The 26777-nt window shown below is 43.3% G+C and overlaps 1 protein-coding gene across 1 annotated transcript in view; it reads left to right on the top strand.

Moving 5' to 3' along the window:
- Positions 1-5516: 5516 nt before the first annotated feature.
- CMIP (c-Maf inducing protein) overlaps positions 5517-26777 on the top strand; it is a 206629-nt gene continuing 185368 nt past the window's right edge. The window contains exon 1 of the mRNA XM_060254529.1: positions 5517-6728. Within this exon, the coding sequence (XP_060110512.1) occupies positions 6435-6728 (294 nt within the window). The 5' untranslated portion in view covers positions 5517-6434. The remainder of the gene's footprint in view (positions 6729-26777) is intronic.

Genomic DNA, 26777 nt, shown 5'->3' with positions numbered 1-26777 from the left:
TCTTGTCCATATTAACCTTCTCAACAACCCTGTGAGGTTAGTTAGGCTGAGAATATATGATTGACCCAAGGTCACCCAGCAGGCTTTCATGGCAGAATAAATATTTGAACCTGGGTTTCCTAGACCCTGTATGACTCTCTGACCACTGATGCAGCACTGTTGCTCGGTTATACCATTGCTTTCCCATTTTTAATGTTTCTTTAAAAATTTGAAAAGTGGCATAGAGTCAAACAAATGAATTGCACTGGAGATTAGGTTGACTTGATTTTGGTTCCTGTTCTCTTTGTGACCTCTTAAGCAATGTTGATCACATTGATTTTCATTCCTTTTTTGCCTAGCCACATCCTCAATGGATGCGAAAGGTCCCTAGTTTCATTTCCTTCCTCTCAATTACAGAGGAAGTATGGCATTGTGGTTAATGATGAACTAGGAGTGAGCAGACTCAGGTTCAAATCTTCCCTGGTCCCTATTACTTTCTGGGAGAACTTGGGTTTGTCACTCAGACTACCCTACCTCACAAGGTTATTGTTATGGAGATAAAATGGACCTGAGGAGAACAATGTATTCTGCTCTGAGCTCTTTGACAGAAGGAAAATGTGGCAAATAAACAAGTAAAAATCAATGGACTAATTCCAGCAGGTTATTGTATTCATATCTACCTCTCTTGTAATTCCAGCCTAGAACTGGGTAATTCAGAGGTGACCGTTCCATGCTTAAGCTATTTCTGCTGAAATTTAAATAATAAAAACAAAGGCAAGAAGCTCACACACCTTGCTGGGAACATACTTTGGATGGTAATTCAGTTTCAGTATTTCTCAGAGGTAACGTTTAGAGGAAGAACCAGGGCTTCTTATTTTTTCCCCGGGGAAAAAGAGGTGCTGGAACTCTTAAGAGGGAAATGAAGGAGAAATACACAGGATTATTTGAAAAAATGTTATTTTCATGTGCTATGGATTACTTCTACTTTAAAGCAGTTTCCGAACTTTAGACGCCAGCTTCCTCAGTTCTTTTTTGGGTCTTGCTTTTGGTGCCTAATGCTGAATGGTGACCTTGAAGCAATCATGTTTTAACAATCTTTATTAGGTCAAAGACTTTTAAGGGAGGTCCAACAATTTTTATAAATGATAAAGTTGTTATGGTTTTGACTGACAAGGAGGGTCTTTCTGGAGTGACAATCAGGCTCATCTAGGAAAATCCCCTTTCACACTCACTGGAAGAAATAGCTATTGTACTGAGAGGTGCCCGCTGCCCCTCATGGACTTTCAAACATTTTTTTTTAGATTTTTGTTTCCACAAAGATGTTCTGGAACTCTGTTCTGGTGCATTCCCCCAAGGAAAAAATCCCTGGGAAGAACTATTGTCAAATGAATAACTACAACTCGTCACTACATTTTTAGCTTCTGATGCCATTTTGCACAATTCTGACGCACTGTGGCACAAAAATGAAGATCAGCATGTGGTGCTTTTTATTGTGCTGCTGCATGGTGTTACTGATGACCAATACTCCAAGTCAGTTCTTTCAGGCTAAGTTACCTCAGCTGTCTGCCTCATTCTGCCAATGGAAGAGGATTTCATACAAGTGGACAGACAGATGCATCATACAACGTGTACGACATGAGGAAAATGTTTGTATGAGCTCACTTTTTTCCCCCAAACATAGAAACAAGCATGATTCTGCTTTCCAAAAGCTCTAGCAGAATTGTTCTGAGGGGGAAAGCCAGTGTGGTGTCATGGTCAGACTTCTGAACGAGGATCTGAGAGATCCAGGTTTGAATCACCATTGTGCCATGGAAGCTCACCTTCGGCCAGTCATTCTCTCTGTGCCTGACTTACCTCACAGGGTTGTTGTTCTAAGGATAAAATAGAGACTGGCGGGATGATGTTATTAGAATCTCTATTGGGGAGAAAAGAAGAGTCTAAGTATATACAATAAATTAAAACCAATATGAGACTTAAAATAGAAAGGCATACTGATTTTCCTTGAAACAAGTCCAGACTAATTATTTCTTATGAACGAACGGGAGAAGCCATTAAGGAAAAAGACCCTAATTTTAGTCCCACGGGGACAGACTTGAGAAGGTCAGTTTCTGGACCCAACATCATTTGATGAGGAAATAAGTCCAGGGCTTAGCTGGGAAGGCCTACAGCTCTTCTGATTGGGCTCACATGTTCACACACCCCTTGCCATATCACCATGATGTTCATTAGGGCATTTTCTGTTATGGCATCTTGATTATACAATTCCTTCCCCACCCTGCACTGAGCCTGTTGAATTCAAGGCTTTAAGTTATTGTGCGTGTGTGTGTTGTGTTTTGGTTCTCTTGCCCTTCTGCTAGTTTCAAGCTTTGACCTTTAAAAACATTTATTGGGTTCTTTTTTTTACTTGCCTGTGTTTTATAGTTGTTCTTTGGCTGTTTTTTATGAGACCGTGACTGTTCTAATGACTTTTTTTTTTGCTATTTGTTTAGAAGCCACTCAAAGTTACATTGCAGATTGTAGGCATCCATTGTAAGGCTGCAAGCATAGACAGGTTAAAGTGGGGATTGAATAAACATATGGAGCAGAGGTCCATGAGTGGCTATTAGCCACAGCGTATTGTTGGAACTCTCTATCTGGGGCAGTGATGCTCTGCATTCTTGATGCTTGGGGGGCACAGTGGGAAGGCTTCTAGTGTCCTGGCCCCACTGATGGACCTACTGATGGCACCTGGTTTTTTTTGCCACTGTGTGACACAGAGTGTTGGACTGGATGGGCCATTGGCCTGATCCAACATGGCTTCTCTTATGTTCTTATGCCTTAAATAAGTAAATTGCACTTCAGAGCTTTGAAATAACTTCATATAAGGTATCCCTCAGACTCTTTGTTCCCAGTCACCACAGCAAGGGCCCTTTTCTCCCTAGCAAGGGGATGTTAACTGTTGCTCATCTCCCTTTCTAGCATCAGTCAACCCTCAGTAGAGTTCAGTGTTTGATATGGTTACCACCAACACTCCCAGTCTCTTTCATTCCCCCCACCCCACAACAACCCTGTAAGATAGATGCGGCTGGATGTGACAGACCCAAGGTCACCCAGCGAGCTTCCATGGCACCGTGAAGATTCCATCCTGAGTCTCCCAGATCCTACTCTGACATTCTAACTACTACACCGCACTGAAAGGTAATAATAAAAATCTCCTCAAAAGACAAAAGATCCATTTGGGACAATTTGATACAGGTAGCCATATTCGTCTGTAACCACAGAATATAAAACAGGAGTCCAGCAAATGTGTGTTCCTGCAGAAGGATTTGTGACTCAGAGTTCACTCCCTTGTTTCTGATGAAGTGAGGTCTGACTCATAGAAGCTTCCGCTGGAAAATATTTTGTGAGTCTTTAAGCCTTTAAGGTACTAACAGATTCCTGGTTTATTATCTGGTACAGAGAGCAGAGATTGCCTCTGGTAAACAGGGACAGTTGGATCACATAAGAACAGATGACCTACAGAGTTACATATGAATGGACCACATATTGAATAATAATGGACTGTTGTCATTTTTATTACCTGCTCTGACTGGCAGCAGCTTTCAGACAGAAAAAGGTCTTCCCCAGTTTCTGCTCCTATATTCTCTAAGTACCAGAATTGGGGAACCTTCTAGGAGGCAAAGGAGGTGCTGCTACAAAGCCAAAATAAGGTTGCCAACCTCCAGGTACAGGCTGGAATTACAACAAATCGCAGACTACATAAATTGCCTATTTATTTAAAACACTTATTCTACTTCTCCTGGAACAAATGGATGCTTTGGAAGGTGGAGTGCATGGCAATATACCCTACCAGTTTGAGAGCCAGTTTGGTGTCGTGGTTAAGAGCGGTGGATGCTAATCTGGAGAACTGGGCTTGATTCCCACACCCAGCTGCTGGGTGACCTTGGGTCAGTCACAGTTCTCATAAGAGCAGTTCTCTCAAGGCCCTCTCAGCCCCACTTACCTCACAGGGTGTGGGGAGAGGAAGGGAAGGAGATTGTAAACTGCCTGGAGACTCTGAGTGAAGGGCAGGGTATGAATCCAATCTTCGCCTCCCTCTTCCCTTCCCTAGACTCCTCTCTCCCAGGCTCCACCTTCGAATCTCTAGGTATTTGACAACCCTAGCCAGAACCTCACCCTTAGGCCTGAACTGTCCTGGAAGCAGAATGCTGTGCTAGAATGGACTTGATTCTTATCCAGAAAGGAAATCCTTATGCCCTAGAAAGCTGGTGACTTCAGCATGTGGTCTGGTCCAAAAACTAGTCTCCTCCTAGTTCAGCCTCCTTTATTACAGTAAGGCTTCCCCTTCCCTCCAAAGGGATTAGAACGATAGTTGAACAGGCTCAGGAGATTGCTTCAGTATGGGATAATATTGCGATCTATTGGCAGGTCTATTCTTTACTGTGATGTTTTCTACTCTTGGTCCATCGAAGTCAGTATTGTCTACTCAGACTGGCAGCGGATCTCCAGGGTCTCAAGCTGAAGTCCTTCACATCCCCTCTTACCTGATCCTTTTAAATGGAGATGCCAAGGAGTGAACCTGGGACCTTTTGCATGCCGAACAGTTACTCTGCCAATGAGCCACAGCCTCTCCCATAAGGAGGTCTTTGTTGCCTAGTTGAGTGCTTTTCACATTTTGTAACTGGCCTTAAGAGAACGGTGGGCTATAAATGAAGTTTAATTATAACAACAAGATCCCTTTCTATTCTTCTTGTAAATGGCTAGTGGGACAAAACAAGCAAAACGTTTTTCAAAACCCGTAATTTTATGTTTATGGATGTCCAGATTTCCATAGGATCGAGTGAACCCAAATTAAACTAAAAAGCCTTTCCAACCAACCCCCCCTCCCAATGCTTTGAACCTTGTCGTCCTCTGCAAAGTTACTTCAGTCTGACCCCACTGGAATTTATGGCGTGACACCGGGCACTGCACATTTCCCGCACATTGCCTCCATACTAAGTCATATACCGACCGTCAGCTCCGAGGTGCCTTCTTCACTGCAAAATAATAAAAATGAAACTTCCACCCAGGCAGAACTAGAAAGCAGAAAGGGGCGGAGCTTTGCTCGCAAGCGCTCCGTAGGCTTCCTCGGCTTTGAAAATTGGGCGGTGGGGGTGGGGGAGGCGTTTGCTCAGAATTCCGATCATCATTTCATTAACGAAACAGCCTTCCCGTTTCCTGGTCGGGGGTGGGGGGGCTCGCTTGCCAGTGCTGGGAAAGCCACAGGCTTTGAACCCTTATTTTTAAAAAAGTGCTCGGAAATTCCGACCATCCTCCTATTCATAAGATATCCTTCCCCATTCCACAGCTGGGGATGGGGGCTGGCTTAAAAAAAAAAAAAGTGCTGAGGATTCCGATCCTCGGCCTGCTATTCCTGCAACGCCTTTCCCTTCCCCGGGGCCCTGCTGGAGGGCTGCGCGCTGCTGGCATCTCCAAGCCCGGGTTTTGCAATCTGCATGCCGCCTCCCCCCGCCGACCCCCCAGTCCGCCTTAAGAGAGCTGCAATCTGCTACTCCGGCTCCCATTGACGTCAGAGCGAGCCGCACATGACCGAGGGGACCAATCCGAAGAGTCCTCGGAGCTGCTCCCGCAACAATCTTTCAGCGGAGCTTTTTTGCCTTCTTCCTACAGCTAGCAGAGGAAGCGGCTGACACACGCCTTTTTTCCCCTCTCTCTCTTTCTCTTCCCCCCTCCCTCTTTTTCTCTTTTTCCCACACCACCTCCACTCACACGCGCTCATCTATCTTCCTTTCCCTCTCCCTGCCTGGTACACGCACCCGCAGCCCCCGGTCCAGACGTGCACCGCAGCCACCGAGAGAGAAGGGGACGCCAAGCTGGAAACGGATCTTTCTTTCTTTTCCTTTTTATTGTTCTACCCAACAAAGAGGATCCCCACCTCCTTTAAACAAAAAAAATATGAAGACTACCTTTTGTCTCCTGCTTCCTGCGGCTGGATCTGGCTTGCCTTCCAATATGGATTTAGTCCTTTGAAAGAAAGAGGGGGGGGAACCCAAACCAACCATCAAACCTTCCCAAACGCACCATATCCAGGAGAGAGGGCGAAAAAAATCAGGACGGGAGAAAGGGGGGAAAAGCGGTTGAAGTTTCAAACAAGGATTTTTTAATATATATATATATTCGCTTCCTCTTTGTGCATGAGTGTGCGCGCGCGTTTGCAAAAATTTTTTATAAGCAACGAGACAATTTTATTCCTTTCCCCTGTTTTTTAGCCCTTTTCGGTCTCCCCCCCCCCCCCAAAAAAAACCCGGTTTGTATGTGCGTGTCTTTTGATACCTTTTTTTTAACTCTCCAAGGTGATCTGGGCCGAGGACTGTGACCCCCCTCCCCGCCGAAGCCCTGCGAGGTGGGCTGCAGGAGAGGGGCTGGTGCTGGTAGGGGTTGGGGGGAGGCCCCGGGACGAGCCTATTGCTGCTGCCATGGACGTGAACGGCAGCTGCGGCGGGGGAAGCGAGCACCGGCAGCTCGACGAGAGCAAGGCGCTGCTGGCCGAAATGTCGGCGACGGAAGGGACGAAAATGGGGGCCGCGCTGTGCCGGCGGGGAGTCCACTGCAATGGCATGAGGTACAAACTGCTGCAAGAGGGGGACATCCAGGTGTGCGTCGTCAGGCACCCCCGGACATTTCTCAGCAAGATCCTGACCTCCAAATTTCTCAGGAGGTGGGAGCCTCACCATTTGACCCTGGCCGACAACAGCCTGGCGTCAGCCACGGTAAGCCACGCGTTGCCTTCTGACGCTGGGGAGGCTCTTCTTCGCGTTTCTCTCTTCTTCCTTGTCCTAGATCAGAGGACCCCGGTCTGAATGCCTGGATCTTAGTTCTCTTAGCAACCAGGGCGGACGGAGCCGTCTTTGCTCATCAGAGGACCAAAATGATGATACAACCGTCTTGTTCTGAATGGAACCTTTTCTTTCTTGGGATAAACGTAGGGATGCCACCTGGGTCTGGAGTGTTTGGGTCTAGAGCGCTGGTTCCTGTGAAACAGAACAAGAAATGCAGGGGTGGAGATCCACAAGGACTTGTGAAAAGGGGGTTGGGGGGTGCACATGGACCTGTAGGATGTATCCGGTCACTTATGGACAAAAAAAAAAAAAAAGATTGATACAGCACAGCTAGCAGACAGATCATTACAGCTTCAGGCCAAGTTTCCACATATTGGATAGAAGGATATTGTAAAATATTATTTTTGTTCTTTTTAGTTGCGAGTATCTGAAACTACAAAATAGTAGCAATAATACCTTCTAAATTGTGGAGCACATATGTGAGCTGCCCTGAGCCTGCTTCGGCGGGGAGGGCGGGATGTAAATTAAATATTATTATTATTTAACTATATATACATTTTGGATATGCATTTTAATATACATTTGTGTTTCTGTTGTGTGTGTGAAATTAACTGGTTATTGAAAGCCCATCCACTAGTTTGTAATGGTGGACAATCTGTTTTGTTTCTCCCCTCCCCCAAGTTAGCTGTATTCTTTTTTTTTTCTCCATAAGTTGTAAGTTCCTTTTTAGTTCCGGGTAGTTCTTGGTTTAGAACTGTTGTAGAATTACAATAATTTGAAAAGAAAACCTGTAGATTAAGGTGGATATGTATTGAGGGTGAAAATGAAGCCCACATTTTGAATGGATTGCTGAGAGGTTTGTGGAAGTCAAATACTTTTACTATGAGACCTTTAAAAATATTTTAGGGCCTTGGTTTTCTTCTGATATTTTGGAAGGAAGGAGAGTGTGTTGTAGTCCTGCAGTGACTATTAGCAGGATAGGAAAATAAGATTCCTCTCCATGGGTATACTTCCTCCCCATTTGGTTGAGGATTAGCCCAGGAAACTGACCTATGAAATTGCAAGCACAAAAGTGTATAGACAAAATATTTCTGCAGCCTTCAGACCACTGAGATGAGTGGAGAAGGGTTGGTTGTAATTAGTCAAAAGTAATGTTCAAGCTTACCAGTTTAAACTGCATGTACCCTTTTAAATAAATATATATTATTGCCCTTATTTCAGATCTCATGCAGTGCCTATATCTGATTCCATAAGTCCAGTATCTTCAAATCAGCTGCCTTTCCAGATCACAATATTGCCCCCATTTTAATTTTTTTCTTGTATTATCTTTGCCTGTACTCTCTTGTCCCCGCCCCCCCAGTCTTTCTTTTTCCTTTTCTTTCTCCAGAATCTCCAAACAGTGGTTGAGACATTGCTGACATCAGACACTTTAGGTCACGCAGACACCCATTTGTGGTGGTGATACCACTAGTTGAAGAGCAGTAATTTTTTCAATGACAGCGATATTGTACAAGGGCATAAACCAGTCAATTCAACAACAACCTTGGATGTGCTTTACAGTTAGCCAGAGAATTAACACTGTAAAAATTTTGTTCCTCTGCATTCTTAATCCTGTATACACTCAAAAATCCGTGTAGACCTTGATTTGCACTGAACGTAGAAATGGAGGAGGCATTGGATAGATTTTCTTCAATGGTATAAAATGAAGGCTTCTCATCAATTGCTATTCAGATGTGGGTACATGTAAATAAGGAGATGACTCAACTATAGATAGACGCTGTCTTATTACACCACCGCTCTTTCACAAAGTGTATGGCTGTAAAATGTTCCCTTGGTTCATTGTCACACTTAAGAAGCTGACCTTTACCGCCATTTTGTTGAAGTGGTCCACTGAAATGATCACATGCCTGTAAGGCCTTCTGATTTAGTGCTCCTGAAGAAGAATGGTATCAGAGGATCAGGCCTAGGACTGGGACCATTCTCCAACCCAGGATATCTGCCATTTAATTATTATTTATTTAGAGAGTTTTTATGCGGCCTCTGCTGTTTATCTCCCTACTGTTGCAGTGACATGCTGTATATCAGGCATACTATACTTCTCTGGGGACGAAAGAAGGCCAGGTTTTGATCTGGAGGCCTCATAATACCATCCAGTCTTCACAGGGCCAGCGTTGAACATTCTTATTCCCTTCTTTGACTCCCAGGACCTGAGCTCACAAAATTACCCATGATACTGAGGCTAAGACACATTAGGATGTGACTGTGGCAGATCTGTGTGTTTTAATTAAATCTGCCCCAGTTATGCAAAAAGTAGAGGTGGGCATCTAATTTGAAAAGTGTGAGGGTTGCTGAAACCTTCCTCTCTCTCTTGCTGTTTCTCTTCCTTCCCCAGGTAGTTACTACCAGTATTGTAGTGTAGGTAGGGGAAAAGAATCACCACTAGGGACAGACTGTGGAGAGGTAAACCGCAGGTGGGAGGCTGGGTTCCTTCCTCTCACTTCCCTCTGTTGTCTACTATGTGATGGGGTTTGAACACCTGGAACTGCTACAGCCCCATGCCATTTGAGCCCAAGACCTGGCTCATGTATGGAAGAAGGTAGGATGGTAGAATGCCGAAGTGATGGAGGGAATGCACCACTTCAGCTGCAGGGCATTTAAGTTAGAAAAAAACCCCTCCATGCAAACAGAAAGCTAGCACTGAAGTGGGAGAAAGATTCTACTCCCTCTCTTTACTTGTGTTGCCTCACTGTGCTACTTGCATGGAGTATTGAACACTGAGAGACACACATGAACTCACATGGAGCTGCCTTGTACTGAATCAGACCATTGGTCCATAAAGGTCAGCGTTGGTAGACTGGTAGTGGTTCTCCAGGATCTCAGGCAGAGGTCTTTCACATCACTTCCTGCCTGGTCTTTTTAACTAGAGAATGCTGGGAACTGAACCTGGGACCTTCTGCATGCCAAGCAGATGGTCTACCACTTGCCGCACCCCATGATACCCCAGGATCTTCCTTCTTCAGTCCAAAGAGGTGCAGTCCATTCTACATTTGTGAAGCAGACCTAAGGCCTATCCTTAATCATGAAATCCCTATTTGGGCCTCTGGAGCCCCTGCCCTAGTACAGAGGACTTACCCCAAAGCACCTTCCAATAGAGGCAGAGTGGCAGATGAATTCTTGAACCACATTTTTTCCTTGGGATGCAAAGCTGGGAAATGAGGTAGCTCTGCAGAAGACATTGGATTCTTATTTTGTAGAAGCTGGAGGTCTCCACAGCAGTTTGTACGAAGTGTTGAATGTATTTTCAGAGCATGTTGCTTGGGAAAGCTGGGATTCAAATCCTTGAAGGATTTTTTTTTTAAAAGATGGCAGATGTCTATCTGAGTATAAATTCTCCTATGGCTGGAGAATGAGAAATTGGATTTGAAGAACTTTCTTTTCTGTGAGAGATACTGAGAGCAAGGCTATATAGGTTTTCTCCGAAGTAAACCCTGTGCTATTCATTGTATGCTGTGCAGTTTCCCAGGAAAGCGTCCTTAGGATTGCTGCCGAAGTTATAGCTAGAAATTGCCTGTCAGATAGGCAGAGGTAACCTGTGGATCTCATCACTACAGGATGTTAACAGTGGCTGCTGGCATGGATGGATTAGAAAGGATTAGAAAAAAATCATGGATGGTAGGTCTGTATCAGCTTCTGCATCTAATGGTTTGGTGCTAGAGACAGAGAACAGAAGGTGGCTATCATGATCTACCAATATCTGACTGTCCACTAAGAGATCGGATCCTGGGGCTGGTGCCCTATTGGTGTGACCCAGATGAGCAGTTCTTTTGCTCTTATCTACTGCATTTCTTCCAGTTCTCTGATTAAAAGTTTGGGGTTTTTTTTCATTGCCTATGGGAATAACAAGAGCTTTTAGTTCATCTTTCCCCGTATTGAAGCTTACGCAACCCCAGCCACATTCTTCACATCCTCCATTTTGTCAAATGTGATGTTTTTGCATTTAGCCTTATTCCTTTTGATTTCCGTTTCATCATACAAATATAAGTGATATTAAAATGTGCCACTAGCCTTTTGGAGATTGTTGGTTAATTTAAAGTGGTGGTGTTGGTGTTTCATGGATTTGATGTACTAGCCTGACTTAGAAGTCCCATTGGGGGAAAAGCGAATTAAAAATATGGCATGAAGTTCGATCCTAATCATGTTGATTCAGAACTAAGTCCCTCAGACTTTGGTGGACCTTTGTCACAGGTAATGCATGTTGGATTGAAGCCATGGGAAGGAAACCAGATAGGGTCTGGCTTTGATTTAGGCAAGTAAACAAATCCTTTTGGAACTGAATCTTGATCCTGAGCACATTTTCCTGGAAGTAAATCACACTGAACTGAATAACATGCTTTTGGTGGCAAACATGCACCTTCATCTGTGGTTCATGCAGTTTTCAAAATGTTTTGGGATGCTGGTTGTTTCAGAGAGCCATTCCCAAACAGGTTGACTCCCAAGCCTATTCAGATCTATTCAGTGGGACTTTCAGAAAGGTGGTTTTAGGATTGCATTACTATTCCCTGTACCATGACCCAAGGCCACCTGTTAGACTATTTGCTTCCTCCTTTGGATTTCTATTGTTTTGGTTCTGCATGCATTTGTATTGAAACAAAGAGTGAGGCTTTTTTGTGCATAATACATGGGAAATAACTGAAAAGGGGAAGTTTGAAATACATTTTTTTTAAGCAACTACATCTGTATTGCATGTTTCATTTTTACTTAGGTAGTATGCACATAAAAGGAGGATTCCTGCTCCAGGAATTTTGCAACCTAAAGGAGCCCTTGAGAGCATTAAATTGAAACTGTTGGGGGAAAAGCTAATTGTGTGTGATTTGTAGTGGGGAACAGTCTCCACTACTGTTTCTTCACTGCCCCTTGTGCCCTGCCTGAATCGGAATTCACATGTTCCACTTAAAGCGTATTTCATCTTTGGTTGTGCACCTGTGAAAACCAGAAGGATAGTTCTAAATATGTATCAGATTTTTGATAGGCAGTTTCAAATAAGTGGCTACCAGCTATCTGAATCAATTTAGGGCTGTGCAGAAAGGTTTAATTTAGGAGGTACATTGCTCCCTCCTTGGGTTAGTATAATGCATGTTTGATTTCTACGTTTTTACAAACACCCCCCCACACACAAAGTCTATAGTGACTCATACATGTTTTTAAGTAGCAATGAAGTCTTGGAGAAATGAATTAACAGCTTTTTCATAGAAAAGTTGGTTTTTGAGAAGAGGTAGCATAGATAGTGGTGAAACAAAATTGACATAGAATGTCAGATTCCCCCCTCCCCCCCCATGGTTAAAAAAGGAGAACTGGAAATGTTTTTAATGGGATGATTTTCTTTTATGTATGGGATGTAATCTGTTTTGATTTGGTCTCAAATGTTGGGGATTATTAACCAGACTTTCAGAAGCAGTATGATACCAGAACAATTAGTTATTCTTTCAAATAAACTGAGTTATGTTTGTTGGTGCAACACTGTACTAGTGGTATAACAATCTTTTATTGAGGGTCCAAGTTGGTTCTTGCTTGGTTCTGGCAAGTGGGTATAATACAGTTAAGGAGAGGTGGTTCAAAGTACTGGGCACGGCAGAGATGAAGACTTTAACAGCTAAAACCAGAGCCCGTCCCCAGTACACTAATTCTCAGTTTGTTTAGAAGAAAAAATGGAACTAATTTGTTCGAGCAGAGAGTAGGACTAGATGGCCTATATGGCCCTTCCAACTCAATGATCAAATCAGAAACATAGAATCACATCTATGGTTCTGTACTGGATTTGATATTCTGATTTGATCATTCACATGAACTTGCCATATAATGAATCGGGCCATTGGTTTGTCGTGGTCAGTCTTGTCTAATCTGATTGGCAGCAGCTCTCCAGGGTCTCAGGCAGAGGTCTTTCATATCACGTACAACCTGGTCCTTCTAAATGGAGATGCTGGGGGACTGAACCTGAAATTTTCTGTATGCAAAGCAGGTTCTTTGTTACTGAGCCATGTCCTGATACAACTGTGTTTTTTTTTCTGTTGAGTTGGATGCCAGCAGAAGCTGGTTTAGGTAGATGGCTCCAGGTTGACTCAGCCTTCCATCCTTCTGAAGTCGGTAAAGTGAGTACCCAGCTTGCGGGGTGAGGGTGGGAAGGGTAGATGACTGAGGAAGGCAATGGCAAACCACCTTGTTAAAAGTCTGTTGTGAAAACATTGTGAAAGCAGCGTCACCCCAGGGTCAGAAATGACTGGCGCTTGCACAGGGGACTACCTTTTTTTAATAGGATGATAACATTGTATGGCTTGTTAGTTGTCTTTATTAATGTTCATTTAAAATGCTCAGAAATATATATAAAATTATGAATGACTCATCCCTGACATAGGAAGTTGTACATTGAATACAGTTTAGTTAGAATCGTTAGGGAATTTTGCGACTGATTTAGTGAAATGGAGATTGTGTTTACTGGCTTTTTGTTGCTTTGCCGATATGGGTTGTTCAAGACATTGTAATGTCTTCTGCTTTCTTTCCCCTTCTATTTTAATGTGGTGCCTGCTCTTTCTCATAGCAAGGGACACTTAAAAAAGATGCATTTTTCCTTGTTGACACACACAACTCCTGTGTGGGCTGTCTTGCTCCTGTGCAGGAATATTGTTTTCACGAACCATTTTATTTTCTACCGGTGAGCAAATGGAAATCTGTGTCAATTTTTTTTTGCCTGTTTGTTTCAGTGCTTAATGTCCCAGTAGAACCATTTTAATATTTGCAAACTTTTGTTTGCCAGGTAACTGCTTGCTCAGGGACATATTTCTCTCCCTTCTGGGCTAAATGAAGCTTATTAAGCAAACAGGACCGAAATATGTATGTATTTCTATTTATTTGCAGAAAATGTTTAGCTTTCAAGACTGTTGATAAAATGTCCATACTGCCGAAATGCTTAAGTGTTAACTTGAGTTTATTAGGCATTGTTAGTTGAGCTCTCCACAGTGGCAGCATCCAGGACCACATATCAAACAGTAAGACCCGACAATGTTTATAAAACATTCTGCAGTTGTGCACAGCTATTGAATCCCTGCCTTGCTGTGCAGCCTTTATAAAGGGATGTTCCTTAATGTCTGCTTTTCTAAACCTGAGTTGGCACGTTGTCATCAGGAGAGAGCAAAATGCCTCTCTCCCTGAGTTCACAATTAGAAATCCCACTTTGGATTTTTGAAATATGTTGCTAGTTCTTATTATTGTGAAGATTTTTTTTTTAAGTCCAGGGGAATGTCAAGGGTGAAGAATGCCTTGAGGAAATATGAATTGGAAACATTTATTTGTTTGGCCTATCAGTTAAGCTTTTGTGCATTCTGGGACACTAACCTGGGTTCCCAGAATGCATTTACTAACTGCCACACAACAATTAGCTCAGGAGTGGCCAAACTTGCTTAAATTAAGAGCCGCATAGAATAAACAGCAGGTGTTTGAGTGCTGTAAGGAAGGGAAGGAAGGAAGGAAGATAGATGGGGGGAAGGAGAGGTGGAAGGAAAGCAACTTTAACTTTAAATGTAGTTTCCAAGCAGCCAGCTGGCTTGACTTGGAGAAGTGATTTAAAGAGACAAATACCTTCTCCAAGCTGGTCAGTGAGGGCTTTGAGAGCCGCATAATATGTGTGAAAGAGCCATATGTGGCTCCCAAGGCATAGTTTGGCCACCTCTGATCTAGCTTGTTTGAACTGGGCAGTGATGTGCAGGTTTGAAAGGGAAAAAGCACACTCAGTATTGCCTTTGCTCACTTACTCTTTTGGTAGAGGTCACCAACATGAACAGATTCTTTTTTTTGGGGGGGGGGGTATTTTTTGTTTAAAATTTCTCTCTGTTTGTGGAAATTATGGTGACCTCTGGTGACTCCTACTGGGGCATGGAGGACTTTTCAGAAGCTTGATGTAGCCTGCCTCTACCTCCCGACTCTGGCATTCTCTGGAGGGCTTCCATCTAAATATTTGCCAGGGTCGGCCCTGCTTAGTTTTTGAGATCTGATGAGATTGGACTAGCCTGGGCTATCCAGCTCAGAGCAGACATGACAGAATACTTGTTTCCAAAACTAATTGGCACAAGAAACCCCAGACGAGAACAACAGGTACATATGCTCTTGCTCGTTTTATCTGCAGACTTCTCTCCTTGCATTTAGCAGGGCCAATTTGACTGCTACTGGCCTCTTAACATTTATTTTGGAAATGGGGTTGGTTTGATTGCTGTGCTTGGATGCGTGCTAGCCTCATTAGGAATATGTACACTCGTTATTTTCCCCCACCTCTCCCTGATCCTTATTTGGTTCTCCTTTCTTCTCTTTACTTAGGAAACATAATTTCTGTCCTCGGGCATCTGGCACAGTAGTCTTAAACCTGTACTACAGTGATAATGAGTAACAGAAATAGCGATCCCTGTTTCAAACCACCAACCATATGTTTAGACATACTCCTAAAGAGACAGAAAATGTGTCCGCTGAATAACTAAATACCTCTCCCCAACAAGGTTTGCAGAATGCATTGGGAATGTTGCTTTTGAGCTGCTTTGGACCTTTGGCTTTGCCTATAGATTTTTCTGTTTCTAATGCATTCATTCCTTGTACCCCATTATTAAAGCAAGCATCAGTTGAGTGGTTAGCATTTCATAATTAGTAACAAAAGGCTGGTTTATACTGCTATCCCAATGACTGTAGCAAATGGTGGATTTGCATCTGTGAATGAGCTGTTGCTGCCTGCAAACCATAGGCAATTTTCAGATCACCCCACACCCAGTGGTTTGGGTAGAGGTGCCAGCTGAGTGGTGGCAACAAGCAGGAGGGTTTAGGGGGTGGGGACATAAAAATAGGTGCTGGACCAATGTTGTGATGTCACTTCTGGCATGAGCCATACCAGAGTTTTGGAAGAGTCCTAGGGTGATGCACTGATATGATGATGATGATGTTACTTCCAGAGTGAACCTATATTAAAGAGTTTCAGGGGCAGGGCTTTTTTTGTAGCAGGAACTCCTTTGCATATTAGGCCACAGCCCCTGATGTAGCCAATCCTCCAAGAGGTAACAGGGCTCTTAGTACAGGGTCTGCTGTAAGCTCCAGGAGGATTGGCTACATCAGGGGTATATGGCCTAATATGCAAATGAATTCCTGCTACAAAAAAGCCCTGTTCTGGGGTATCATAGAGCGTCATGCCAATGATATGACAAAAGTGAAGTTGCAACACTTTCATGATGCTTGTCTTTCCCCCCCCCCCCCACCCATGCTGTCTTCTGCTGCTCTACTGAACGGAGTGTCTCCTACTGTAGCCAGAGACCTGGTCACCTTGGGATTGTGTCTGCATTGAAGACCACCACTTTGAGGAGTGTATTCCATATACGTTCTACTGCTGCTTAAGATCTATCAGTGTAGCTATTGACTTTTGTGGATTCTACATTAGCATTTGGTAAGAGCATGGCCTTTTCAGTGGTTTCCCCAGTGCATTGGCATATGGTCCCCCAGGGTGCTGCCTAGCTTTATTTCTGGTCTCCTTTTGGAAAATCCATACTTGCCTGCACTGGAATATGCAAAATGTAAGCAAAATAAAACAGAAGTCTAGTGGCACCATAATGGTTTCTTTTCCACACATCAGAAAAAGTGACCTCTGACTCATGAAAGCTCCAAGGGAAATAAATGTTAGTCTTTAGAGTACTGAATTTTTGTTTTTCTTTAGAAATGTGGACTTGGCTAAGTTGAAGTGTGTTGCTGATTGGGTTTTTATAACCTTCCCCCACACCTGTCTGTTTCTGGAGGCCAGTGTTTCCTTTTGTGCCATCCTAACTGCCAGCTGAAACATGTTGGTTTTACCTGCTGCTGGATTCTACCCACTTGTGTGGTTCCTGGACTGTGGATAGATTTTTATTTCTGTTTATTTTTCAATCATCTCTTGAAGGCTTGCTAAAAAGCAATATGCAAATATTGTTAGCAAAATGGATTGTGAGAAATCTACATGTTTGTGAATGTGGAAAAGCCCTAAGTGATGACCGTTGCTGTTTTTACCTATGGTTTCAACTGCTAGTGGCTGTTCATTACGACTGTCACTTTTTTAGGTTGTTGTTTTTAAAGATGGTTTTTGTATTTTTAAGCTATAAGCTTTTAAAAAAATCCTCTTGGTTTTTTCTTGTTGAAAACCACTTAGTATCTTTCAGAGAGAGAGAGAGAGAGACTAGAATTGGGTAAAATTGGCAGTTGTCATTTTGAGGCAGCTTAAGGTGCTACACCGGCATGATTAAATTTCTTATGCTGGTGATGTTTTAATAGTACATTTGATCGGGTGAGTGAACTAAGATGTGTGAATCAGAATTAAGGCTTATGCTTTATTGTTAAGTTGAAATGTTGGGTTTTTAAATGTACATTTTTGTTTTAATTTCCTCCTCCCTTCCAGAACTGTTTGCGGAATAATAGCCTTATGTTCACATTTGTCCAGTTTCACAAGTAGTGAGATTTTTTTCTAATGATATTCTGTGTTGCAGTGCAGATTTATCCAGACCTATCAAGAAGCAGTAGTTACCATAGAGCATGGCTTGCACAGAATTTCTCTTGATTTTATTCGAAATTCCAAATAATACCTTGCAGGCCTAGAAATCAAAAGAGAGCAAAACTATATTTTCTGCTAGCAGGAATCCAGTGGACTCTGATAACTAAGGAAACCCTGGTTGTGTAATAACAACAAAGTTACCCATTAACCTCCTCCAGGGAAGTGAAAATTGGACATTGATGCATTGGTTTTAGTTTCACTTCTTCCCTTTTGGGAAGCAAAACTGGAGCTACTGCAGATCATAATTCTGTAACAAATCAAGCCCAGGCCTCCATCAGAAGCGAGTTGTTAATGAATCAGCCACTAGAAGTTTAGAATGGAAACTGATGTGCTTGACTGTATTAACTGGCTGGAACAAAGACATGATCTGAACTTGGTTTGGCTGCAGAAAGCCCACCTGCCACTTGCATGGGTGGCAGGGGCGGCTGGTTTTGCTTCAGAAGGGGGGCTTGCCATTAATTAATAAGATTCTGGTTTCTCCTCTGAGCTCTTTGGTGTAGTGAGAACCGGGTTTGATTCTCCACTCCTCCACTTGCAGCTGCTGGAATGGCCTTATGTCAGTCAAAGCTCTCGCAGAGTTGTCCTTGAAAGGGCAGCTTCTGGGAGAGCTCTTTCAGCCCCACCCACCTCACAGGGTGACTGTTGTGTGGAGGGGAAGGTAAAAGAGATTGTGACTGCTCTGAGACTCTGATTCAGAGTATAGGGCAGGATATAAATCCAATACCATCATCATAATCATCTTCAATTTTTCCAGCTTGTTCTGAGTCTTTCTGAACTGCCTTCCAGCTTGTGATTCCAGCGCTGTTTTTAATTTTTTAAAATGATTGTTCACTTTTAATTACACACTTAAATAGCTTAAACAAAGAAGATAGCAAAAAAAAACCCACCACCAAACACCAATGGGAACATGTTATTGAGAAATCCCACTGGGGCCTTGATGGTGGTAGAAAGGAATCACAGTTTGCAATTGAGAATTGAGTGAGGGGGTGTTTCCTACCAAGAACTGGAGAGAAAGAGCTGGCCCTCTTGGAAATAGGTGTGCATTTGATGGAACAGGATTGCTTTTCCACCTAACATCCCTCTGAGCTTCTTCAAGGAAGGCAGGTTGCTGATTTTGCATCATAAATAAAAGCCAGGCTTGTGAGTAATACCTTTTAATTGTCCAACTCTTTGGCAGCCCCTGGGCATCTAGGAAATTGGTACCCTAAAGTATTCTTTCTTTTATATGTTCTGGGGAGTTTGAGGGCATTAATGCCACCGGAAGCAGCTTTTCTCTTCTCTGCTCCAGAGTCCCACCTGGTCTCAGGCTGCTTTTCTACATCCACCTTTCTTTGTGTAGTCCAGCACCACCCAATCCTTCCACCAAATGCCAAGAAAAATATCTTCTGAAAACTGTCTTCTGTCTCTTCTAACTGGTTGTGAGAGACCTGTGATGATTTTAAGAACATAAGAAGAGCTCTGCTGGATCATACCAGTAGTCCATCTAGTCCAGGTGTCCTCAAACTACGGCCCGCGGGCCAGATGTGGCCCGCTGAGGACGTTTATGCGGCCCGCAGGGTTATGGCAAAATCAGACCGGAAGTGACGTTCGACCTAAACTCGTGTTAGCAACGCACACTTCCGGCACTGGGCTGAGGCGGCGGAGACAGAGTGTGAGGTGATACCGAGGTGAGGTGAGTTCCTAGGCCGGGGTGTGTGGTGTGGGGAAAGGAGAGAGATGCAGAAGACGGAGAACTGACGGCCTGCGGCCTTGTACAGTAACGGCAGTCCGGCCCTCCAACAGTTTGAGGGACAGTGAACTGGCCCCCTATTTAAAAAGTTTGAGGACCCCTGATCTAGTCCAACGTCTTGTCTTACACAGTTGCCACCAGTTCCTCTGGAGGGCTAACAACAGAACATAGAGGCCAAGACCTTCCCCTGAGGTTGCCTCCTGGCTTTGAGATTCAGAGGATTAGAGCCACTGAATGTGGAGGTTCCCCTCAGCCACCATGGTTAGTAGACACTGATAGACTTAGTCTCCATGAATCTGTCTAATCCCCCTTTAAAGCTGTTTATTCCTTTGACCATCACAACATCCTCTGGCAACGGATTTCATTTTTTAATCACTGTCTGTGTAAAATAGTATTTCCTTTTGCCTGGCCTGAATCTACTGCCCATCAGCTTGGTTGGATGCCCTTGAGTTCTAGTATCTTGGGTGGGAAAAGAAAAAAATATTATTTTTGTCAACTCTCGCTACCCTGTGCATAATTTTATCAGATCAATATCTCTGCCTTTTCTGCTGACAGATGGTTGGTTGGTTCATTTTTAATTTTTTTTTCCTATTTCAAAATGCATTCAAAAAGCCCAATGCTACCAGAATATTTTGAAGCTGATATGACAATGTTGCTTGTTTCAGGGTTATTGGGGGCACACGGTCACTCCAGCTGGCTGGAATACTCAGCTGTGAGTACTCCCCCCTCACATTTCACAGCGAGCCAGGAATTGTTTCCTGAAAATGAGATGCAGTGCGGGGCACAGAACCAAAGGCTTGCAGTTCATTGGCACCTCAGGAGGGTATCACGTTCACCAGTGGTGGCCAGCAGTCTACCCACTGCACTCCCGGAGGCACTGTGCGCTGCTAGCTACTGGTTACAGATTTGTGTTCCCAAGGTACCTCCTGATTTCCCTGAACTCTAGCCCACTTCTTATTTGTGACCATGCAGCTGAGTGTCATGTGCACGTACAACAACTGACTGTGTCGTCTCTGGGTCATTTCGTATTCCTTCTTCAGGGGAAGGTTAAGGCACTTTGCTGAAGGGTGGAGCAAAATGATCCTCAGTCTGGCTGAGGTCAGTTCCCCAAAGGTAGCCTGGACAGGAAAGTCTGGTGAGGTGAGGTGAGGAGAGCAGGAAATGGAATTGACTGCCTGAGGAATTGAGGGTGGGGGAGGCTTGCTGAGTTAAGAAACTGGCAGAGGCAGAGCAAATCTGTGAGGCACTCACTAAGATTGTTGGTGGCCCAGGAAATATTTGCTAACAGAAGAGGAAGTTATAGGATATAGTAGTAAGGAAGAGGTAGGGAACTAGGCACAGGGAGAAGAAAGAAGCGAGTCTGGGAAGCTGCTCAGGCCCAAAGCAGCCCCGAATTTTCCAAAGAGGCTGAACAACCTCCCTGGCTCCCAGAAGTCTATGATTTGAGACTGCCCACAGCTGATTGCCCTCCTATCCACTTCCTATAAACATACATCCTTTGCTGTTCTCTAGGAACAGTAACAGCATCTGGTCAGAGTAGCTTGTTTGCTTTTCTGCTGACCATTGGGCCGGAAAGCCAATTCTGTTTCAGTTCTAGTAGTATCAGCTTTTTCTGACTGATGAAATTGTGTGTCCTGCTTTGTGTGGCTTTTTAACTCCTGTAGCAAGAAGGCAGTTTTAGGATTGAGCATAATCCTGTTGCAGTTAGATAGGTGTATTCCAGAAGCATATATCTTGGTATTTCTCTCATGTTCATGTTAAAATGGTGGTAGAAAGTGCTGTCAGGTTGCAACTGATCTATGGCAATCCTATAGAGTTTTCAAGGGAAGAGATCGAGGTGGTTTGCCATTGCCTGCCTAGCAACCCAGAACTTCCTTGGTGGTCTCTCTTCCAAGTACTAGCCAGAGCCAGCCTTGCTTAGCTTCTGTGGTCTGATGAGATTGAGCTAGCTTGGGCCATCCAGGGCAAGGCACATGTTAAAATATTTGGAGGCAATATTAGGGAAAGACCATGGCAGCTGAAGCTATAACTCCCTTGCTGGACAAAGCAGGGAACTATATAACTTAATATCCCGTAGAGCTTTGTTGACCATGAGTGTACCACAAACTACTAGGTAGGTAAACTGGTAGAGGAATGTTGCTGGGCTAGTAATTTTTGTGGATTCATTGTGGCTGAATTCCATTTTGGAGTCTTTAGTTCTGGAGTTTAGAATGTGTCTGTTTTACTCTTCTTGCACAAGTTAGTTCTGTCTGGGGACTAGTTGCAGTGGTTGGATGATTAGAAACCCTTTAATTTTTTTTCCCCTTTTCCTCTTGCCAAGAATGGAAATTGGGTAATGTTCTTTTCTTCTTCCCCATTGCAGTCCATCACAAAACCTGGTTCAACTAACTATTGAAATATTGGCTGTGTGTTTCATTCTTTCAGGGTTAGGTAATAAAAAGTGGTTATTTTGCTTTTCTGCATCATGTATTCTGTGTGTAGCTAAGCTTTCCGGATGGCCCAAGTGTTTTATGCTGGTGCTTGAAGAGAAGAGAGCAAATCAAAGCTGTTCCTCAAACTGAAAAATTCACCCTTAAGCTGTTTCTCTAGGAATTAGGGTTTGTAAAACCTGGTGTACTAGGACATCACACATGATGCAATAAACAAAGCCTAAAGGAAGTAGAGATCAGAGAAGAGACGCTAGGTTATTTCCTGATGTATACGGTAGGAAATTATGTTATAATTTTCTAGTCGTTTAATTCTGGGGGAAAATATTCTGGACTGTTCTAAATGACTCTACACAAGTGGGTTTCTCAAAATGAATAAAAAACCCACAATTTGGCAGATATTAAGGGAATTGAGAAGAGAATAAAAAACTGGATCCTTCCTGATTCTCTCCCAAGCTAATATTGAAAAGTGTGCCTTAATCTCTCCCTGGGTTTGCTATGTAAAATCTAGGTATGTGTGCTTTATTTTTAGAATTGTCAAAGAGGCATCCTAATCAGGATGATGATGAGGTCAGGTCATGAAAGTTTATACTCTGGAAAATTTTCTTGGACTTTGAGGTGCTATTGGAATCAAATCTTGTTTTCATCCACAGTTATATCTTCCCACATCCACTGAAGTCTCTACGTCTATAAGGGTGTAAGTCTGCTTTGCATGGCAGCTAAGAAAAGATTTAAAAGGCAGGTTACAATATACAATTCAATCAGTTTGTGATTAGTTGGGTTTTGTGCTAGCTTCCCCCCCCCCCCAGCAAAGTTTTGAATCTTTTATATGTCATTCCATTTTTAGTTCCCCCTAAGGTGAAGTATCTGAAGAAGTGTGCATGCACACAAAACCTTACACCTAGAATTAAACTTGGTTGATCTTAAAGGTGCCACTGAACCTACCCCCCTGAACCTAAGTTGAGAGACAGAGTTCTCTCTGTTCTTCCTTATATCCTCAGAAGAACCCTGTGAGGTAGGCTAGGTTGAAGAAAAGTGAAGCGTGTGGCTCAAGTTTTATGGCTGAGTGAGGATTTGAACCTGTGTTTCATCAAACCTAGTCTGGTGTTCTAACCTCTGCAACCTCGGTGCAACAAAATTTTATGTACTACTAAAACATCATTGACCTGGATAGCCCAGGCTAGCCTGATCTTGTCAGTTCTTGGAAGCAAAGCAGGGTCAGCCCTGAGCCCGTTTTTGGGAAGGGTCGGATAGAAATCTAAAATAAGAAATAAATAGTATTTGGATGGGAGACTTCCAAGGAATACCAGGGTTTTGATGAGTCATATATCTTCAGATGTATTAAATTGAGACTGTGGGAGTTGGAGGAAACGAAACTACGGCCAACAGACCCTTATATTTGCTCCCCAGCTTCCTTAGGTCTTTATGCTTTCTGCGGCAAAATGCCCCATTATCTATCAGACTTAACCATTCCAAGTCATCGCGAGCATTTATGTTGGCTAGACTAAATGCGTTTCCCTCCAAAGTTTTACAAGGGAGATATCGAGTCCCTTTAGGCGACAGACTCTGATCCTGTGGAGCGAATATTCCCGATTCAATTCAGCATATATTGCTTGATTGTTCCTTTTATCATAATCTCCGTAAAGATTTATTTTGTAAGCTTTCTTTCTCCCCAGATATGTCTATTCTGCCACCCTGTTATTATTTATTGAATGATACTGAGGGGGAAGTTAGCGAGGCTGTGGCAATATTTTTGGCTGACATCCTTAAATTTAAATCTGACCATGTACGAATGCATCTATAAGCTCGGTTTCATTTTGATTTTATCTCCAATGTTTCAATTTTTATATTCTGTGTATTTTTATTTGCAACTGTTACGCCATTAAAGGTTTGGTATGGTATGGAATACCAGGGTTATGATGCAGAGTCAGGTGACGGCAAACCACCTTGGAATGTCTCTTGCCTTGAAAACCCTACATGGTCACCGTAAATCGACTGTGACTTGATGGCACTTTCTACCACCAAAACATCAATGCGCTTACCCTGTTGATGTATTTCGGGAAGTGTAAACAGGCTGTTAATTATTTAAGCTACAATTTATGTGTTACAAGAAATGCTGCTTTATCTGTTTTGTTTTCCCATCACACCAGAACCCAAATATCCTAAAGTAAGAGGCATGTCTTTAATTTGCAGTCCCAGCATCTAAAATTTGCTCTCACTGATCATGTTGATGGAAGTTTTATTTGAGCAATTTTCAGGTTGCCTCAGCTGAGGCTCATTGGCATATTTCCCCCAGCATTTTCATTTGGCCTTCCATCCTGCAAAATAGTTTACAACTCTAAACTCTATTTTTAATCCACAGACAAGAGCTTTGTAAATTAGGGTTTGACCGGTATCTCCATGACCCAAGTCGATGTTCTGCGTAACAACCAACATCACTGAACTTTTTCTGGAGGCTTAACTTTGTCTCTGACCTTTCAAAAAATGAGAAAAGGGAAACACTCAAAAACAACAAACCTTGTTGGTAAGGATCTGATGCTATTTACATTCTAGTGAGTGTGCTGACTCAAAAAATGGGCCAGTAAACTTATTGTTGAAATTCTAACATTATACAATAAATTCAGCAACAAATCAGAGTTCCTAAGTCTTTCTTTTAATCTTCAAGTTTAAGATCCTGCAGAAATTAGAGCAGTGTTTGGGAAGAATCTCTCCCCCCCCCCCCGCCTCTCTCTCTCTCTCTCTCTCTCTCTCTCTCTCTCTCTCTCCCTCTCGATTCTCTGATCTTTCTCCAGCATTCTCAAAGTGATGAATTTTTGTCAGCATGCTCTGGCCTGAGTCGAGAGAACTGTGTTTTGAGATGCAGCATTGCTCACAGACAGCAGTAAATGTGTTGGTTGTGTCACTGATCTGACTCAGCCGGCTTTCCTTTGTATCCTCATTGTTCCTTTGAATGCTCGCGTATTAGAAGCACTTGCAAGGGTAGGCGGTCAGTCGTCGACGTAACAGGGTAGCTTTTCCACATTGCAATTAGATGCGTGGACTGTGATTCTCTTACTGTGTGGCCAAGGTCTCCCACGGTTGGCTGTGAGTACTTGCAAAGTGAGGTGGAGTCATCGGTTGCATAATGAACCTTCAATAAAAACAAGCTACTTTATAAGGTTGCAAAGGCAGACCTTTCCCCATCACACTGTGGGATCCTTCAGCTGAGGAATCACTCGGTGGCTCAGAGAATGGCTTTGGGGTGCATGATGCTGTTATGTTCTTAGTTAATGATGGTCATATAAAAGCTACAAATGCTGGTTTTTACTCCAGCCTGATAGTGGCTTCCTTCCAAATAACCCTGGGAGTTGTCATTTGGACTTTGCAGGGATGGCATACAAATCTCTGGAAAAAAACTGGCAGAAAGCCTCTGTTAAAAGTCCCTGAAGTTTTTTTTGTAAATGTCGCTGTGATCTAGGAAAGGTGCTGGCAGACACCATAGTGCCTATGGGGTCCCTTACCTTAGTGAGAGGGCATGACTGGTAGATCTATATGTCCTGTGTTTGAGTACCTGAATGGAGGATTGCCAAGAATTCTTTGTAAACTAAGGAAGAAAGACATGAGACTTACAAAAAAATTAAGTGGGAGTTGGGGTGAGGGGGAGAACAGCAACACTTTCTGTCAAGTAATGGAGAGGTGGGGTAAATGTAGGGCTGTCATTTATTTATTTTTTATTTATTTAGAATTTATATCCCGCCCTTCCCACGAGTGGCTCAGGGCGGCTTCCAACAATAGATCCAGCATAAAATTAAGCAATATTTAAACATATAAGGGAATAAACATTTAAAACAGATAAAACCATAATATTAATAAATATTCGAAATATATATAAAAGAAATCTGGCAAGTTGCATTAAGTTCTCAAGCTAGGTATAGGCTAGCCGGAAGAGGGTTGTCTTACAGGCCCTGCGGAACTGAACAAGGTCCCGCAGGGCCCTCACCTCTTCCGGCAACTGATTCCACCATGTAGGGGCCATCCAATTAAAAAAATCTAGATAATTCATTGGGCTTTAGTTGCTGAATTAATTAACTTTACTTATTGGGAAGTGTGCTTTGTTTAGATTTTTTAAAAATGGTACACACATATAGTTCAGTAAGATTCGAGTCCAGTACTTTAAAGGCCAGCACAGGGGTGTCAAACATGTGGCTCGGGGGCCAAATCAGGCCCCCATAGGGCTTCCTTCTTCCTCTCTCTTGCTTCCTTCTGCATAACAGCTTTCTTTGCAAGGCTTGCTCAATCGCACAGGAGCTACAGAGCAAAGCTTCTCTTCCTTCTGTTGGCTGAGGCTCCTTCCCCTCCTGCTCCCCTGGGGAAGGATGGAAAGAGCCAGAGCTTCCTTTGCCCATTTCCCTGGATCCCATGGGAGAAAAACAAAGAAAGCACCTTTAAGACCAATGAGTGCTAGTGTTTTAAGTTTGCTTTAAGTGTTTTTTGTTTGTTTGTTTTAAAAAACTTTAATTGTGTTTGTCTGTCTCCTTTATAAAGTTTATATCTCTGCTCCCTAATCTTAAATAGGTACACACATGTCCCGGCCCAACATGTCGCAGCCCAACAAGGTCTCATTTATGTCATTTCCGGCCCTCATAAGAAATGAGTTCAACACCCCTGGGCCAGCACTTTAAAGGCCAACAAGACGAAGAAGTAGATTTATACCCCGCCCTTCTCTCTGAATCAGAGACTCAGAGTGGCTTACAATCTCCTATATCTTCTCCCTCTACAACAGATACCCTGTGATGTGGGTGGGGCTGAGAGAGCTCTCACAGCAGCTGCCCTGTCAAGGACAACTCCTGCAATAGCTATGGCTAACCCAAAGCCATTCCAGCAGGTGCAAGTGGAGGAGTGGGGATTCAAACCTGCTTCTCCCAGATAAGAGTCTTCACACTTAACCACTACACCAAACTGGTTCTCCAAGACATCCAGGCTATAAGCTTTAGAGAGTCACAACTCCCTTCAACAGACCTCCTTTTAGAAGAGGCATCCCCATGCAGAGGCATCAAAGCAGGGAAAGCCTCTTCTGAGATGGTGCTTGCCAGGGCTTTTTTTGTACTAGGAACTCCTTTGCGTATTAGGCCACACACCCCTGATGTAGCCAATCCTCCAAGAGCTTGCAGGGCTCTTTGTACAGGGCCTGCTGTAAGCTCCAGAAGGATTGACTACATCAGGGCTGTGTGGCCTAATATGCAAAGAAG

This window comes from Heteronotia binoei, chromosome 14, assembly GCF_032191835.1.
Source record: "Heteronotia binoei isolate CCM8104 ecotype False Entrance Well chromosome 14, APGP_CSIRO_Hbin_v1, whole genome shotgun sequence".
Classification (NCBI taxonomy): Eukaryota; Metazoa; Chordata; class Lepidosauria; order Squamata; family Gekkonidae; genus Heteronotia; species Heteronotia binoei.
Note: the sequence above shows the minus strand (reverse complement) of the source record. Positions and strands in the feature narration are given on the sequence as shown.